Source organism: Canis lupus, chromosome 14 (assembly GCF_048164855.1).
Source record: "Canis lupus baileyi chromosome 14, mCanLup2.hap1, whole genome shotgun sequence".
Classification (NCBI taxonomy): Eukaryota; Metazoa; Chordata; class Mammalia; order Carnivora; family Canidae; genus Canis; species Canis lupus.
Window position 1 is genome coordinate 23682932 of NC_132851.1, and position 18592 is coordinate 23701523.

General features: G+C 43.2%; 2 protein-coding genes across 3 annotated transcripts in view; one reads left to right on the plus strand and one right to left on the minus strand.

Annotated features, from left to right (window-relative positions):
• Positions 1–18592, plus strand: part of NTAQ1 (N-terminal glutamine amidase 1) — a 226724-nt gene that overhangs the window by 90637 nt on the left and 117495 nt on the right. The window lies entirely within an intron of this gene.
• The window catches only part of FBXO32 (F-box protein 32), a 33740-nt gene continuing 24960 nt past the window's right edge, over positions 9813–18592 (minus strand). The window contains exons 7-9 of the mRNA XM_072774387.1: positions 16809–16991; positions 15657–15800; positions 9813–15209 (exon numbers count right to left, since the gene is read on the minus strand). Coding sequence (XP_072630488.1) covers positions 15120–15209; positions 15657–15800; positions 16809–16991 — 417 coding nt within the window. The 3' untranslated portion in view covers positions 9813–15119. The remainder of the gene's footprint in view (positions 15210–15656; positions 15801–16808; positions 16992–18592) is intronic.

Genomic DNA, 18592 nt, shown 5'->3' on the forward strand with positions numbered 1-18592 from the left:
GGAGACTTAATGTACAGCATGGTGACTGTAGTTAACAGTGCTATATTATATATTTGAAAGCTGCTAAGAGAATCTTAAAGATTGTCTATCTTAGAATCTTAGAGAATCTTAGAGATCTTAAATATTCTCATCCCCCACCCCACACACCAACAGTAATTATGTGAGTTGATAGAAATGTTAATTAGCCTTATTGTGGTAATCATTTCAATTATACGTGTGTATCAAATCCTCAAGTTGTATACCTTAAACTTAAACAATGTTATATGTCAATTATACCTGGATAAAGCTGGAGCAAAAACCTAAACAAAGTTAGGGACATTTCTAAACTTAAAAAAATCTTCCAAAAATAATTTAGGAAGACATAATACTTTACTTCATGAGTGATTCTATGAAACAGACCATAAAATTTAATGTGTATGATTCTCTTTCATCTGCATACCTGAAGCTATGACTTTGTGAATTGTGTGTCTTTGGAAATGAGTCATCGGAAGTTTTTCTGAATTATATACACAGGCACATGTTAGAAGTACTTGAATGACATGGATGTCCCCAGAGCTAGGAAATGAGGTGACCCACGTTAATGAAACTAGTTAAAATCAACACTTAGTGGGAAAAAAACAAAAACAAAGTTCTGGAACCAGAGAAACCCCACTCAACATCCTGTTATAGTAATTATCAAGTTACAGAGTATTGTTTTTGGGGCAGATACGGAACATTCCTTGGTCTCTGTTGTCTCAGTGAAATGGGGGTGGGGGTGGGGGTGGGCTGTATGCTTATAGGAAGTTGATAGAAGCCTGACCAGATCACCTCTTTAGGTCTCTGACAGGTTTAACATTTTTCAATCTGTGAAGTTCATGGTTTTAGGGGAATTTAAGGTTTCCCCCCTCCTTTGCTTCATCTCAAGTTAAAATTGCATTCATGGCAAGGCATTTCCTGGTTGTGAAGCCAGACCTGCAAAGAGGGACAGTCCTAACTAGGAGAGCAGAAGAGTATTGTGCTCATACACATGAGGGAATGGAAACAAAGCAGTGCTCTGTGTATAATCTATTCCATCTAGCAGTGGCAGGACTATTAGCACAAGCCAAGAATTCCTTGGAAGTTATTTGTCGGCAAGTCTTCATCTAATAGCAAGCCTATTTGAATGGCAAGGCTAATGAAAATTTATCCTGGAGACCTCTGGGTATCTGGTGCAGGAAATATGTATTTCACAATGGCTTTTCCCGAGGCACTGTATTAGGTGCTGTGCAGGGGGGCACAGCTGGAGTGTCATAAAAAGCATGCTGGGTTTAGGGTGAGACAGATTTGAGCTTACACCATAGCTCTGTGGTTTAAGTAACAGTGTGACCAGAGTATGATGGTAAATGTTGAAGAATCAGCTCTGAAGGGGGGGGGGGGGGAGGAAGGGCAGAAGGAAGAGGAAGGGGGGGGAGGAGGAGGAGGAGGAGGAGAAAAAGCAGCAGCTCTGATCTGTAGGTCTTTCTGAATATCCTCACTAAGGCCAATTTTAAGTTACTGATGTGCCACTGAATGTAGAGTTGGAAAGAGACAAACATGTAGGTCAGCTTTCATGAGCCGGCTCCAGCACACCACACTGTGTGATTGCTCCAGGACAGATTGTTGAATTTTTCTGAGCCTCCTCAGCTTCCACATCTGTAAAGTGGGGTGATACCAGTATCTACCTTCCAGGGTTGTTATGACAATTTAAAAAAAGAATAATGTATTTGAAAGCACAGAATTCAGTCTATTATTGATACTGTGTCTGGGCTTGCTTATTACTTAGTTCATATTTATTTATTTATTTTTAAAGGTTTGGTTTATTTATTTTATTTGAGAGAGAGAGCAGGAGCTGGAGGAAGGGCAGAGGGAGTGGGAGAGAATCTCAATCTTTAATGTGTGGGACTCCATCTCATGATCTTGATATCAGGAACCGAGCCGAAACCAAGAGTCATATGCTTTATCCACTGCACCACCCAGGTGCCCCTACTTAGGAGTTATAAAATTTAAAGACTTTTCACAAAAGGAATATTCTAACCAGTGGAGGATGTACTTGTTTTGGAGAGGAGGGTAGGGATGGTGTTGAAGAAAAAAGAAAACAAAAGTACTAAATAAGAGTTTCCTCTAAACTACTTTATGACTTCCTAAAATCACAAAAAGGATATTTGAGCTAAAGAGGACCTAGAGATTAGCTGATCCAACATACTTTCATGTTACAGACAAGGAAACTGAGTCAGAGAGCTGGAGTGGCTTCGCACAGGTTCAGCCTGGTGGGATAGACCCCTGAGTAGAGGCCAGAGCTGCCAAGTGGCTCTCTATCCAGGGCTCATTCTGCCCCTTTGCAGCAGGCATTTATTGGCTCAAGCAAGAACTTTTCCTGGAAGAGAGATGGGAGAAATGGGAAATCTAAGGCTTATATTCATACTGGTCAGGAAAATGATTTGGCTTACTGTTCAGAATAGTTATTTAAACTGGTGGTCTTGGTGGTCTCTGGATGACTCAGTCAAGTGAGTGTCTGACCCTTGGTTTGGCTCTGGTTGAGATCTCAGGGTCCTGGTATCGAGCCCTACGTTGGGCTCTGAACTCGGCAGGAAGTCAGCTGGAGAGTCTCTCTGTCCCTCCACCCCTCCCCACCTTCTATAAAATAAATAGATAAATCTTTAAAAATCAAACCCGTGTTCTCTGAAGTGAGGTCCTGGAAGGAGAAAATAAAAATTGCCATTGACTGCTTTATTGAAAAGAAAGAAATAAAGCAATTATCACTGGTTTCTGATGGGAAATAATCTCCTTATGTAATTCCAGCCAAGGAAGATTGATGAAAGGACCACTTGGGGAGGTGTGGACAGGGTTAAGGGAACACAAAGGATGCTGAGGCTCCCAGGGGTGAGCAACAATGAGCATTGCTTCTCCCAGTCTTGGAGAGGAGGCCCATGATAGCTGGAGCCATGGGGAGGGTTTATGTGGAGGAAGGAAACAGCCCCTGTCCAAGATGAATGGCCAGACAGGAGGGAGCAGGTGAGAAAGACCCAGAACTCTCTCTTTCTCTGCTCTCTGCTTTATGCCAGCATCTCCCATTGGGAAAACCCAACCACACACCAATCCAACAGCAATAGAGGCTAGGGGATGCAGCCTTTTTTGGTCAGTCCTCTGGAGCACAGAGGTGGGCATGGATCCTTGCAACAAACAGAGAACAACCAGCACAGAAGCTCTACAAATATTTAGTATCCGTATTGATAAGTCCTCTCTATCCACTTATCAGACATCAGGTGTCATATCAGGAACCGAGGCACCTTGACCCCAATGCAAAGTGGAAGCCAGAGGAACCCTTAGTCAATCGTTTGTTTTTGGTATATTGTGACATACTGCAACCTCTGTCTGCCTGGCTAAATGGATTTATGGTTTATAGTATCTAGTGTCAAATAGAATCTCACCAAATGCACAAATGTTTTAAGAAGGTTCTTGCAAAGACACTGTAGAGGGAAGATACTACAATTGCATACATAATGGAACAAGAAAATGTCAACACTAACAGGGTTCTTCCTAGAAGGGCCCCTTCACTGGCTGCAGTGTCTGGTACAATAATAAGCTAATGAAATTTGACCCAAAGTTGGCTAGAAAGTCCAAAATGATCACAGCTATTTGAAATATGAATTTATATCCAACATTACTAATGCTGACTGTCCTCCTAAGTGTTTATTATGCTTTGAAATATTAATGATAATGCCTATATATACTTTTTAAAAAAGATTTTATTTATTTGAGATCTAGAGAGCAAATGTGAGAGGGGGAATGGGAGGGGCAGAGAAAGAGATCTCAAGCAGGGTCCCCACTAAGTACAGGCCCATGGATCTCAATCCCATGACCCATGAGATAATGACCTGAGCTGAAACCAAGAGTTTCAGTCCTGAGTCCACCAAGAGAGTGGACACTCAACCTATTGAGCCACCCAGGCGCCCCTGTCTATATTTAATAAATACACATCTATTGGGTTTATGCTGAAAATGTGTACTGATGAGTTGATAGAAGACCTTGGTTTAAACAATAAGTAAAGGCTACAATTGTGGAAAATATGCTTCTCTTTATGGACAGTGAAGGCTACATGGTTTTTCTGCCTAGAGCACATAATGCAAAAACAGAAAATGGAAAGTGGACTTAGTGAATAATAGTAATGAAGGGTTGTGGAAGGGGAGGTGGGCAGAGGGTTGGGGTAACTGGATGACAGGCACTGAAGAGGGCACTTGATGGAATGAGCACTGGGCATTATACTGTATGTTGGCAAGTTGAACTTCAATAAAAACATTAAAAATAATAATGAATATTTAAATAAAACTTAGTATGTGTTAAGCACTGCTCTAACAGCACAAAATGCATCAATCACTTAAAATGCATCAACTCAGATACTCCTCGCAGCAGTTCTATGATGCAGGTACTGTTATCATTCCATTTTACATATAAGGGGACAGACTTGTCAAGCATTAGCACTCTGTCTGATATAGCAAGGAGGAGGCAGGACACGGTTTGAACCCAGGCAGATTGGCTGCAGATTCTTTGCTCTTGATCACTATGCTAGGCTGCCTCTCTGAAAGAAGTAGGGGCTTCTTGGAATAATTTTGAAATTAAGAAAAAAGTATCATTTCACACCTATCAGAATGGCTGAAATCAATAACAACAACAACAACAACAAAAACCCCTGCAATAGATGTTGGTGAGGCTGTAGAGAAAGTGGAACCCTCGTGCATAGTTGGTGGGAATGCAAACTACTGGTGCAACCACTGTGGAAAAACAGTATGGAGGTTCCTCAAAAAGTTAAAAATTGAGCTAACTTATGATCCAGCAATCACACTAATGAGTATTTACCCAAAGAACACAAAACACTATTTCAGAGGGATACATGCACCCCAATGTTTATAGCAGCATTATCTACAATTGCCAAATTATGGAAAGAGCCTACATGTCCATTGATGAATAAAGAAGATGTGATCTATATATATAATGGAGTGTTACTCAGCCATAAAAATCGAATGAAATCTTAGCATTTGCAATGACATGAACAGAGCTAGGGAGTATTATGCTAAATGAAATAAGTCAGAGAAAGACAAATACCATATGATTTCACTCATATGTGGAATTTAAGGAACAAAACAAAAGAGTAAAGGAAAAAAGCAGGGGGGAAGGGAGCAGAGGATCCAAGAAACAGACTGTTAACTGTAGAGAACAAACTGATGGTCACCAGAGAGGAGGTCGGGAGAGGGAGGGGGGAAACAGGGGATTAAGGAGGGCACTGGTTGTCATGAGCACCATGTGATGAATGGAAGTGTTGAATCACTATACTGTACACCTGAAACTAATATTACACTATATATTAACCAACTGGAATTTAAGTAAAACCTTGGGGAAAAAAATAGCTGACAGTCAGCTGGGTGCTAGCTGATATAGAAAGGCTCACCTTTCTTTCATTAAAAAAAAAGAAAAAGAAAAAACTAAACATGATGAAAACAACTGAATGCCAGTTTAAAAAGCACAAAGAGAGGGGAACCAGTCACTTTTATGTGGGGCAAGAGGGACTATTTTGCTGTACTCTTTGGGATTTGCCAAATACGATTTCTCAGGATGTGGTAGTTGGCTGACAGCCTCTTATAGCCACTAGATTCCGCTCTCTCTCTGGTTTTTCTTCCTTTCCTTCCTGCCCTCTGAAGCCTTTCTGTAGACTTTCCTTGTCCTTGTTCTCTTTCTAGGAGCTCATACAAGTCAGGGCTCTCCAGAGAAACAGAACCAATGGGATGCACCTCTTTCTCTCTCTCTGTATAACTATATAGATATATTTTTATTACTCAAAATCTATCAATTTTCTATCAATCAATCAATCAATCAATCATCTATTTATCTTTAAGGAATTGGCTCACACAGATGTGGAGCTGGCAAGTCTGTAATGTAAGGAAGGCCTGGGGCACCTGGGTGGCTCAGTTGGTTAAGTATCTGCCTTTGGCTCAGGTCAAAATCCTAGGGTCCTGGGATCGAGCCCCACATTGGGCTCCTTGCTCAGCAGGGAGTCTGCTTCTCTCTCTCTCCCTCTACCCCTGCCCCTGTTCCTGCTCTCTCTCTCTCAAATAAATAAATAAAATCTTTAAAAAAATAGTTCTTGCAGGCAGGGGTTGGGTTCACACTTCTGAATGACTTTTCCAGTGCCAGGACACTGCTGCTTCATAAACATGGCTTATTGGAGAGACTTTGAAATGCTGATCCCCTGTGATGTTTCTTGGGCAGGAATGTGATCGGTGTTAACCCCACTGAGTCTGTGTAAGGGGGCAGGAGACAACTTTATACCTACTACACTGACAAGCAGAACTCTCCTGCCTAGCTTCGCAGGTCATATATCTGGGCAGTCAACATAACTCTTGTTGCAGAACTAGACTATCAAGCAGTTGAGCCTTTCATTTGCAGACAGACCCTCCCTCAGCCTGGGATGGGGGACATACAGCATAATGGTCAGAACTGATGGCTTTGTAGGGCATGCTGCTGGGCATGCTAGCAAATCTGCTGTTAGTTCCTGTTTTGCTGTCATGAATTAACTACACATTGAGTGGCTTTAAAAAAAAAGTATTTAGGGATCCCTGGGTGGCGCAGCAGTTTAGCGCCTGCCTTTGGCCCTGGGCATGATCCTGGAGACCCGGGATTGAATCCCACGTCGGGCTCCCGGTGCATGGAGCCTGCTTCTCCCTCTGCCTGTGTCTCTGCCTCTCTCTCTCTCTCTCTACCATAAATAAATTTTTAAAAAAATTTAAAAAATATTTAATTTATTTATTCCTGAGACACACACACAGAGAGAGAGGCAGAGACACGGGCAGAGGGAGAAGCAGGCTCTCTGTGGGGAGCCTGATGCGGAACCTGATCCCAGGACCCCGGAACCATGACCTGAGCCAAAGGCAGGTGTTCAACCACCGAGCCACCCAGGCTCCCACATTGAGTGGCTTAAAACAACACAGATCCATTATAATGTCAGAAGTCTAACCCAGTTCTCACCGGGCTAAGTTCAAGGTATTGGCAGGGCTGCTTTCCTGTCTGAGGACTCTGGGGATGAATTGTTTCCTTGCCTTTTCCTGATTATAGATGGTGCTCTCATTCCTTGGCTCCTCACCCCCTTTCTGCCTCTTTAAAGCCAGCAGTGGCGGGAGGGCCCTTTGCTCATCACATCACTTTGTCCTCTTGTGCCTTTCTCTTCCACTTTCAAGGACCCTTGTGATGGGGCCCACCCAGGTAGTCCAGGATAATCTCCCAACTCAAAGCACTTAATCACACCCACAAATTCTCCTTTGTCATGTAACATGCTCACAGGATCTGGGGATTTGGATGTGTTCATCTTCAGAGAGACATTATTTTGCCTACAGTGGTAGCCTTATGATTTCCATGGAAAATAAGTAATTCGTGTAAGATATGATTTTAAACAGAAAGATATAATAATTGCACACGTTTTAACAATGCTAGAGTTTTTGAGATATATTTATGCTTAATTTATTAAGTTTATAAGTTATTAATTGACCTGGGAATAGTTTTGCTTTTTAGGTTGATGCTTACCTGAGCAGACATTTGAAGTGCTTATAAAAAAAAAAAAAAAAAAGGCAAATGGGTTAGATTTATAATTGTAGCTTTAACATGTTTAAAGGAATTTTTTTTGTTAAGATTTTATTTATTTACTCATGAGAGACACAGGAGGCAGAGTCATAGGCAGAGAGAGAAGCAGGCTCCCTGTGGGACTCGATCCCAGGATCCCAGGATCATGACCTGAGACAAAGGCAGGTGTTCAACCACTGAGCCACCCAGGGGCCCCTTCCCCTTTTTAAAATATTTGTTTATTTGAGAGAGAGAGAGAAAGCACGGGGAGGGACAGTGGAAGAGGGAGAGAGAAACTTTAGCAGACTCCTCGCTGAGCTCAGAGCCCCCATTCAGGACTTGATCTGACCACCCTGAGATCATGACCTGAGCTGAAACCAAGAGTAGGATGCTTAACCAACTGCACCACCCAGGGGCTCCAAGGAATTTTCACTAGGTGTATAAAAGGGACTTATTTTTTAAAGGGACTTTAGTCATTCAATTTGAGCTTATCAAACAGTAAGAAAAGCCCCTCTTATTTTGTATGAAAATTTACTAGACTTGTAAAGATTTAGTCGAACTTTAATGAAAACTAGGTCCCCACATTTGTTACTTTTTCAACTACCATTAATTTTTAACTAAAAAAGCTATAAATAGTTCCATGCTTGCACTGATTCTTATTTGAGTGGAAGGTATGCGATCAGTGAGACTTTGAAAAGCATTTTGTGAATGTGTGTGTCACTAATTCATGCAGCCCCAGCACTGGACCGGGCACTATGACACAGCCCCAAATAAGACTACAGTGTAGCAAAGTCTCGATGCAGAAAAGTGTTCTGGGAGGGAGATTTACTCAGTCGGAGGAGACTTTAGGGAAGACTATTCTAAGTAGATGGAGTAGCCTGAGCAAAGAAAGCATGGGATAGCTACTGAATGTTGAGCTTTTGTGATCCTGGTAGGAATTTTTTAAAAATCTGATTACTCTCATGTGCCTTTTATGTCATTTTCTTTTTTTTTTTTTATTTTTTAAAATTTTTTTACATTTTATTTATGATAGTCACAGAGAGAGAGAGAGAGAGAGAGGCAGAGACACAGGCAGAGGGAGAAGCAGGCTCCATGCACCAGGAGCCCGATGTGGGATTCGATCCCGGGTCTCCAGGATTGCGCCCTGGGCCAAAGGCAGGTGCCAAACCGCTGAGCCACCCAGGGATCCCCCCCCCCTTTTTTTTCTTTTTTTTTGTCATTTTCTGATGGGAGAGTTAGTGGCAGGATCGAGATGTGTTCCAGAGTAAATATATTATTGAGTAGGTCAGCCACCACGTCAGACACCTAAGCACATCACACGTAACTAGAGATGCAGAGTAATGCCTAACCCAATTCTCAGACCCTTGTTGCTCAGGGAATCATGATTGTTATTATCGACAGAACATGTGTCATGTGCCTGGCTTCATGAATTTTCCTTGTACTAGTTCACTAAATCCTCACAACCATAAGTAATAGATTTAGTACCACTGTTTTGGAATTTAGGAAATTGAGACCTAGAGGGGTTAAGCTGACAAAGGTCGCACTGCAGGTAAGTGGCAGGACCATGACCTGAACCTTGCACAAGCCATTCCCTCTTTCTGGAATGCATGAGAACATATCCATGTTCTGCAGCCTGTTCTTTCTCACAGTTGAGATCTCAGCCTATCTCTTGTTGGAGAGACGCCCCCGCCCCACCTCGCTCAGCCTGTTAAAAGCAGGTTCCCTTGTTATTCTGCATTTTGGCCCCTTGTTTATTTTTATCGTAGCACTTATTACGAATTAAATATTTTCCTACTTGCTTTGTGTGTTTTTGTTTTTCCCACTAGAATCAAAATTCCATGAAGGCGGGCACTCTATTTGTCTTGTTCACTGTCCTGTTTCCAGTGCCTTGCACAGGGTCCAGTGTATATTAGCTGTTCAAGAAAAGTCTATTGATGAATAAATGGATATTGATTTCATAGCTCATGATTCCCTAATCATTCTATTATACATATAGCAAATGGAACTATCCCATTTACGCATAATGCTGTTATTGACTGAGGATGGTACTCAGCAGCAAGCTTATTTTTCTCCATATTCCTAAAAATTTTGTAACTTAACAATGATAAGTTTCTGGGACAAGGAATCTAAGCCTCACTAGGCAAAAGATAAACATACTCAGTATGTTAAAAAGCCAACTTGAATTGGCACACGCCAAAAATGCACCAATGTGTTGTTGGAAAAACATTTATTGCAATTCAGTGTCAAAAAATTTTTACAAAAATATGCCACCGTCTGGTACAAACAACTATAAAAAAAATCAGTTCATCATGCAAGGAAAGTGTGCAAATAATTTATACAGAAGGACTTAGCTCACACAATATTAAATAAACATCTTTGCATGTAACAAGACTAACCTTATAATTTTAGTTCAACCTCCTATTTTTTATTAAAAAGAGTAAAGCTTCTGAACTTAGGACATGGGCTTTAATATACACTCCCTTTAGCCAGGGTTATTGGCATTTGGTAGAATAAAGATGGTGCCAAGAGCTCTCAAGCATAGAGCAGTCCTTGGAGCCTTCTGTTTAACAGACTTGTGCATCGTTAATTAAACAAACATTGCTATACTCAAAGACAGAAAAAGTCATATTCAAACTCCAGAAGTAACATCGTAGCAGATGGCGTTTTAAGAGGTTCAGAGATCTGGAGCAGCCGTCCATTTTTGGACAAATGGAGCAGGGCCTGAATTTTGGAAGATTTCTCAGGAAGCTTTGTTTGCTGTGTTCAGGGACACTTGGAAAAACGTCCAGCAGACAAAGTCACAAATATTTGTGGTTTCTCGCTCCTTGCTGCCTCTTGGAATAATCCCTCTTTGCTTAGTGAAGTTGACGTTTAGCAGAGGGTGGGAGGGTCCTCCCCCCCACCCCATGGACACTCACCAGATCTTGTGGCAGGTGCCGGAGGATGGGGAGATGAAGGGTATGGATTAAATGTACTTCTTAGTCTGAGAGGAAATACCTGCTTTGGTTACCATCAGAACCTCAGTTTCTAGAAAGCAAGCCAGCTGCTCAGCCTTTATATGTCTTAAGGGCCACTTTTGTAATTAAAATGAAAGTACCCAGGGAAAAGTGAATTTGTCAAAATATGCTGTTTGCTTTATGGTGAGCAGGTTGTACTTACTAGGATGGTGTACTCACAATAGGGTCAGAAGTCTGCAAAAATGTTAAGTGGCTCCAGGGAGAAATGTTAACTTCTCCATGGAGAACCAGGGACTTAAAATATTTGGAAAAGATAATGGCCAGATGCCTAACACTGGACCCTCATGCTTGCCTTTCACAGTGAAGGTGTGGAGAACAACCAGGTCAGATGTTATGTGTCTCTGGACACACCAAAGGATGCTGGATAGAGGGTACAAAGTAAAGGCCTCAGAAAATCCCAGGTTCATATTCAGGTCTACCACTGAGTATCAGACGGGCTCAGACATGTCCCACTACCTCATGTTGAAGGGCAGATGGAATGCCAGACTCCACCATCCTCAACTTCCCTTCCAGCACAAGAGTCTGGGATAGGAGTTTCCTTCCTTTGGGAAGCCATGGAGGGTTTACTCTCTTTAACAAAACACAGAAGAAAGCTTCTACAGAAAAGGTTGGCTTTAAAGGAGTTATGATCTTGTTTACTGAAGACATCGTGAGCCCGAGATATATCAAAGAGCCATCTCTTAGCATTTGTCTAGAGGTTCAGGGTGTTTCTGAGGTCTGTTTAAACACTAATAGGATTTTAGGCCAGCATCCAGTCAGAAGGATGGTTCACAGACACAGATAGTTGGAAACAGATAAAAAAAAAAAACAACAACACCCAGATGTCCACATAGAAAATGTTGATATAGTTTAGTTAAAAAAAAAATTCACACATAAAATTACAGTTAAAAAAATTCACACATAAAATAGAGTGCATAGCAAAACACTTTTGCCCTATAACCTGGCAAAAAAATATAAAGTCAGGTGCATATTTTATGGTAAACATTGTATCCAATGCTACAAATGATACATTGTTGAACATGTCTTGAAATGATTGACCTTGTAAATCACACCACTTGCTTAGACAAATGAAATTCTAAGCTCCCTCTGTGCTCCCACAAAGAAACAACAGTAAAAAAGGAGCCCGTTAATTGCAAGCTCCTCGAAAAAGTTTTCGAATCCACAGAGAATCACGGCAATAACACGGTGCATGCTTGTTACCTTCCTTCACCCTCAAGTAAAGCCCACTGTTGCAGTGTTTTGTGGTATCAACCCACCCCACCCGAAATAACTCCTCCGAGCCGCTTCGGTATAAAATTGATCATCACTAAATAAATGTCATCTCACAACTGACACCCTGGCGATGTTTTTCTTTGAAGCTTTGTCACCCACCCTCCCATGACACTGATCCATCTCCTCAAAGGAATAGCATTAAAGTGACAATGCAAGGTAGTTGAAGATGTCATTGGACTTTTTTCTGAATCTTGCTATGAAGTTAGCACTCACATATTCTTTCCCTAAATGTTGTGCTTTACTCTCAAGAGGCTCCAGGCTTGTTGCTTATACACCTTTAAGTTGAACCAGATTGTACATAACATCCCCATGGATTTGTGCTCACCCTGCCCTGGACACACTCCTTCCTTCTTTCAAAGTCCAAATTACTTCATAGCTGACATCAATTTCCAATTCTACGTTACAGGGGTAGGAGTGGTTAGGTAGGTACAGCAAAGAGAGGGGAGCCTTCTGTCTCTTCTAGTAGTTTCCACCATCTTGTCCGTCTGGCTTTTAGACTAGCAGTTTTGAGACAGGGATTCTTTGGTTTTGTTTTTTTAGGTTAGGTTGTCCCCAGAGGGTTTGCCAATAGAAATTCTAAAGATGATTGGTACCCAGGGAACAAGAATTTTCTTTTTCACTCGCTTTACTTCTAGGTGAGGCTCTGGCCATGCTGAACAGCTGCCATGTGCCGCCAACACGGATGCTCTGCACCCGCTAGGTTCTTCTCCATTGCCTTCACACAAACCACAGCATCAAAGATAGGCCATTTCTATTCCTTCCCCCATCCCTCTCCACCTGCCATTTCCTTTCTTATTCTCCACTACCAATGAAAGAGAACCATAAATGTTGGTTTCTTCTCTTTTCTCCTTAAAAGTTTTCCTTGACTCCGTCACATACCACCTCCAAAGATGCCAACAGAGTTAGGGAGACCCCAGAGGCACCACTAAGGGAAACATCTCAGAAAGCCATAACCCTCCCACTAGTGGCAGGAGTCATCTCACACAGATGCACCTCGCTGCCTGGGGGATGATATGCAATCGTGGGCACTGCAGACAGTCCAAAGGAGACTGGTTTGCCAGTTTGGTGCTGACAATTTAAGGCAGGCAACATTTCTGGGACTGCAAACCTGAGGGTGCCTATGGGGTTTCCACCTCCTGGATCAGTATGAAGGGGCAGAGGTCATGAGGTGATGGACAGATGTGGAAGGCCATGCAGGCCTAAACCTAAAAATGTCAGAGTCAAAGGTTCCAGAGATCTCACAGTTGCAATCAACCCAGTTCCGCCCCATATCTTTCAGGAAGCTGAGACATTTGAGAGACATCTGAATTCTGGAAGAGCTAAGTTTTTAATTCCACCATCTAGGGCCTGCATTCTCAGTGTGACTTTGACTCGGGGAGGGGAGTGCAAAAACCCCACTAGGTATTACAGGGGCTCCAGAAGCTCAACCTTAGCCAACAAGATCTTATTCTTCAATGTTGAATTCAGCTCAGTGGGGAGCATTTAAATTAAATTTTCCTTCTGATGGGAGTGATAATGAAAATAAACATGGAGATGCGCTGGTGTATAGATAGGCACAGGTGCTGCAGAGTGAGGGGGGCTGATGGTTGCCTTCTCTTCAGCATGCTGACACTTGGGCAGGGCAGCAGGGGGCTCGGCATCGCCAGCCGGTGCCTGGCTTTGTTTCTATACATGCTCAGCCACCTTTGCCCTCTCTAGGTCACCCCAAGCTTCCACCCCTAAGGATATAACTGTTCTTCAGTGTGAATGTGAGCAAGTTCCTATTTCTGCTTCACTTATTTGCCCAGGGCATGCAGGGTGGCAACTTTATTTGCAAAAGAAGGAAAAAAAAAAAAAAGCACAAAGCAAACACAACTGCCAGAATATGTACATTGTTGTAGAAAAGCCAAGTTCTATAAAAAGTAAAAAACAAAAACGTCCCCTCCCCCATCCCAGGAATATTTGACAAGGAACTCCTGAAGTCCTGAGATTTCCTTTCTTCCACACCTGCTGCTCTTTGCCTAGCAAGATCCCCAGGGGGTGTGGAGCAAGTTTAGGAAGAACCGCACAGTACTTCTGTTCCCTGTGACTGGGAACTCCAGGCTTTATTCTCCTCATCCTCGCATGAAGTCCTAGCTTAGGCTGATTCAATTTTGATGTCGGACCTAAAGAAAAAGAGAGCTCCTCGGCTTGTCACCTGCCATGAGGCACAGCAGCTGGGAAACCGTCTCACTGATACGTAAAACCCGTTTCCCCAGCTTTTATCAGCACTCTGGCTCCCACCCGTCCACAGATACGCTTATCCGTGAATAGACTCCAGGAACCCAGACAAGCCGAGAAGTGAAACAAGAATACGAAAAGTCTTCACAGCTCTTGGGTGGGACTAATTCTATCTTTTTCTGAAGGAGGACTTCCTCTGGGACTGTTTTTAATTGGCCTTATGCCACCCCGAATGAGCTACCGCATGAAAGGAGAGGCCTATGTGCTGCGGGGTTGTTCTAGAAAAGACGCAACTCCAAAAGGGTGCCTATTTGCTTAAAAAGGAAGTCTGGAGCATGATGAGGATTGCCTCCAGAATCTCTTCCTGTTGAAACCCCTTTCATGTGACGAAAAACCAAGACCAGCAGACGCGGCCTACTGGGCGATGCGCTCTGTCAGGGGGAGCAGTGCCTACTTTCTGAGGTAGAGAATTGTGTGATAGATTCGCAAGATAAGGCCCTATGCCCACGCGGGTTTAAGATGGGTGGTACTTCCTTTGCCCTTTTACAACCCCCCCCCCCCAACAATTGAAACCAAAGCGCAGAGATTTCGCGTATGTTCGTCTTCTCTTTCTTTGAGCACATTTTCACATTGTAAACAGAGTGTTCTATCTTGTGTTCGAGTCCTCCCCTTGTCTTCCACATCCCTAGGGAACTAGACCAAGGAGTGTCAGTGAACATCAGGAGGATTTCCATTTTCACCGATGAAACGGAATTCCTGCCCTTATAGTCTTGCTGGCAAAAAGGGAGAAAAAAGTTTATTTACAGTATTTCTGCTTTTCCATACCGATTCTAACGAGAAGTCCATTTCCTTAAATTCTCAGCCAGCAACCGCATCTCTCCCCTTGTGACGTCCTCTCAGTGACTTATCTCAGAAGTTTTGAGCCAAGGTTTCAAATGTACACTATTTACAGATGAAGTGTCCAAATTCCATATTCCCAGCCATCCCATCAGCAGGGAACCCTTCTGAAGTATTGTCACATGCTGGGACTCAGAACTTGAACAAGTTGATAAAGTCCTGGGGTGAAAGGGAGACGGAGCAGCTCTCTGGGTTATTGGCTGTGCACGGATGGTCAGTGCCCTGGAAAGGAACATCATGGTTAGGTCTGACTTCTCAGAAGCATCTCATTGTAGCACCATGAGGCTGTGCTCAGCCTCAAAACAACATTCCTCTGTCCAGAATGCCATAAGTTCTGCAAAAACTAAAGAGCTGTGTGTGTGTTTGTGTGTGTCCATGTGCACCAGTGCACAAAGAGATTGGAGAATTTGGAGGTGGGTGGGATGTACAAAAATATACATACACATAAAATATGTATCCATAAAAATAGGGGTGGAGGAAATGAAGGCCTCTCAAAGTTTTTCTCCCCAGGGACTGAATCAGTGTTCCCCACACCTTCAGCAGGGCGGGGGTGGGAGCTGCAGAAGTGAAGAGCAGGGAAGTAGGAAGGGCTTTGGTCTTGCAACGCTGGTGCCTTTGGCTCTTAGGGGCTCGGCTAGGGGACTGTGGCAGCCACCTCGAGACACATACCTTCCAGGAAAGAATGTGACAGTGTCTGCAAAGCTGAAGGGTGTCTCCGTACTGCTCTTTCCGTGGGTAACATCGCACAAGTTTAAAATACATCTTCTTCCAATCCAGCTGTCCTTTGTCTGACAAAATTAATCGCTTGCGGATCTAAATTGCAAATGAATACAGAAAATTGCAAACAACTGCAGGAGAGTTCATCAAGAAGATGGTTTGTGGTTTTGTGCTTCTGAAAAGTTCTGTTCCCACCCTCCTTCCCCTTTTGCATCTATGCCCTGCAACTGCCAGGGAAAAAACTGCCAAGATAAAAAGAAGGTCCTTCTGAACTCTAACCCAGTGAAACAGTGGCTTTTGCCAGTCTTTAAAAGAAACAGGTGGCTGGTGACATCTCACTAGTGACCTCTACTAAACTGTATTTGGATGGTCCTTTAAAGTTCAGGTGATCTCAATAAACACCTTCCATCTTTTCTTTGTTGTAGACTTGAGGGATTTATTTCCAGGGAGATGCAGTAACTGCTTGGCACAGTAGCTCTATTTTATATCTAAATATTAGTGGCTTCGTGAACAGAACTTGTTGAACTCACACATCTATATAAAGTTGGGGGAAAAAGTCTGAGGGAGCATGAGGAGGGGAAACAGGCCTAGAGCTGGTGTCAGAAGCTCCCAGTTCAAATTCACACTCAAGGCCAGTTTCCTTACCTTGAGAGCCATTTCCCTGGTTTGGGGCCTGAGTCCCCTCATCTGTTTAAACAGAACATAATGATACCTACCCTACCCTGGGTGTTGGACTAAAGTGAAATTATATGTATAAAAGTTCGTTAGCTGTAATATATAAAATGTTACTTTTGTAAGTTAACTTTGTTATAGAAGAGGAGGACTGGTGTCACTTTATGAACTTTTTAAAGCAAGGTGTGAAGCATGCATATAGGTTAAGAATCTAAGTTGTTGTTTTTGTTTTTTTTTGGTTGTTTTTGTTTCCATCAAAAGTGCCTTAAAGGAAACCCTCACATATGTTATTTAGAGACACTTTGTAAGGTTGCCTTCTGGATAGCCAGGAAGGCCCTGGAGGGTGGGATCCACCCCTCAAGCTCGAGAAAAATGCCAAGGAAGTGTGAGGGTCAGGTGACAGAGGAGGGGTGGCCTGTCGGGCCCACTGACCTGCCGCTCAGAGAAGTGGTACTGGCACAGCTTTTTCCACAGCAGCCGGTCCTCGCTAAGCACATGCAGGTCAGGGGCCACCTGGCCGAGGCTGACCAGGTCACGCCCGTCACTCAGCCTCTGCATGATGTTCAGTTGCAGGCACAAAGGCAGGTCGGTGAAGGTGAGGCCTTTGAAGGCAGGCTGGGGAGAAGGATGATATTAAGTTGCAGGTTGTTGGGGGGGGGGGGCAGCAGATTGTCAGGTGACACTCTGCAAGGGTGCAGCTGTCCCCTTGCCCTCCACCCTCCAGCTGGCTGATTGATCCGAGACCAAAAGCATCAATTCTCCCTTCCTTAGATGCAGAAACAGGACCCATGGCTGAGACCCACAGAATAGCCTGGAACAGCCCAAGCATGGTGCCAGGGGGATTTTCCGAAGTTTCACAAAGCTTTATGCTTTTAATGATTCTCCCAACAGCACATGTTGGATTCTTGTGCTCCAATCAGTTTACTCAATGACAAGATTCACTACCTTCCTAAAATTAGGGGTCAGTGCCTTGGACAGAGCCCCCCTGCCTGCCTCCTGTGAGGGCTTTCTCATTGCCCCTCCTGACCGCTGAGCCCTCCAGGCAGGAGTTTTTGCCTGTGCCCAAACATGCTGCCCATGGGCCCCTGCCTCTTGATCTGTCCAAATGTTGCTTTTCCTCAGATCCAGTTTATACCTATTTTTTTCTAAAAGGTCTTTACTGCTTTTTGTGACTATCCCAGGCCACTTTCACTGGATTGTCCTGGAATTCCTATGATCTCTTCAGGATACTTTTTGAACCAGCCCCATTTTGTTATGTAATGCAAACCTTTTCCAAAAGAAAGCCTGAATGGCACATTCCTGCTGGCACGTAAGCTCCATGGAGGCAGGACTTTTTGTCTTTTCTCATTGCTAATGTCCTTTGTGCCTAGGAAAGTGCCTAGCATATAGTTGCCACCCAAAAAACATCTGAGGGATGAATGAAACCCTAATAATTAAGTAGGTGAAAAACAACAAAAAGATCCTGTGCTTATATGTACTTGTGTATGTGTGCATGCACGTATGTATGGGTGTGTGTGTGTGTATGTGTGTGTGTGTGCGTACACGTGTACTTTAGGGATGGTTGGTCCAGAACCTTTTGGCATAAGTGATCCCATCCATTACAGCATCTCTATTGAAACCTGGGGCTCCATAGAACATTAAAAAAATAAAAATAAAATAAAAATAAAAACCCAACTCTTTGTGGATAATACATTGGCAATTAATCAGGAGCTTCTTCTACTATAACCCTGAACTTGTATTCAAATGTTTAATTTTATTTAATTTATTATTTACATTTTGATGGACTCATGTTATCCCACCCACGCCTAGATCCTTGAAGGTGGGGTCTAATTTCGTATCCCTTACAGACTAGCCCAGCACAAACAACCTCTTTTGAGGGCCTACTATGGCCCGGCACTGGAGTTGGAATGGATTCATGAGGCTGGCAAGAGACTCAGAAACATAAGCAAATAATGACAGAACAATATGTTAAGTGCTATCAAGGAGGGAGGCACAGAGTGCTCTGGGACAATCTGTACAGAGAAGGTCCTTACTAGTATTTACTGGTAAGACTCGAACAGCAACTGATGCTGCCATTTGGATAAGAAATCAGCACGAATCACCGGAGATTGTGGCTCTTTGTTCTTCCCATGCTAGACCTGGGTGAGCTCTTGATTTTGGACTACTAACATTTTTAGCTCAGTGCTCTGTCCCTCTGGGGGTGAGGCGGAGGGTTT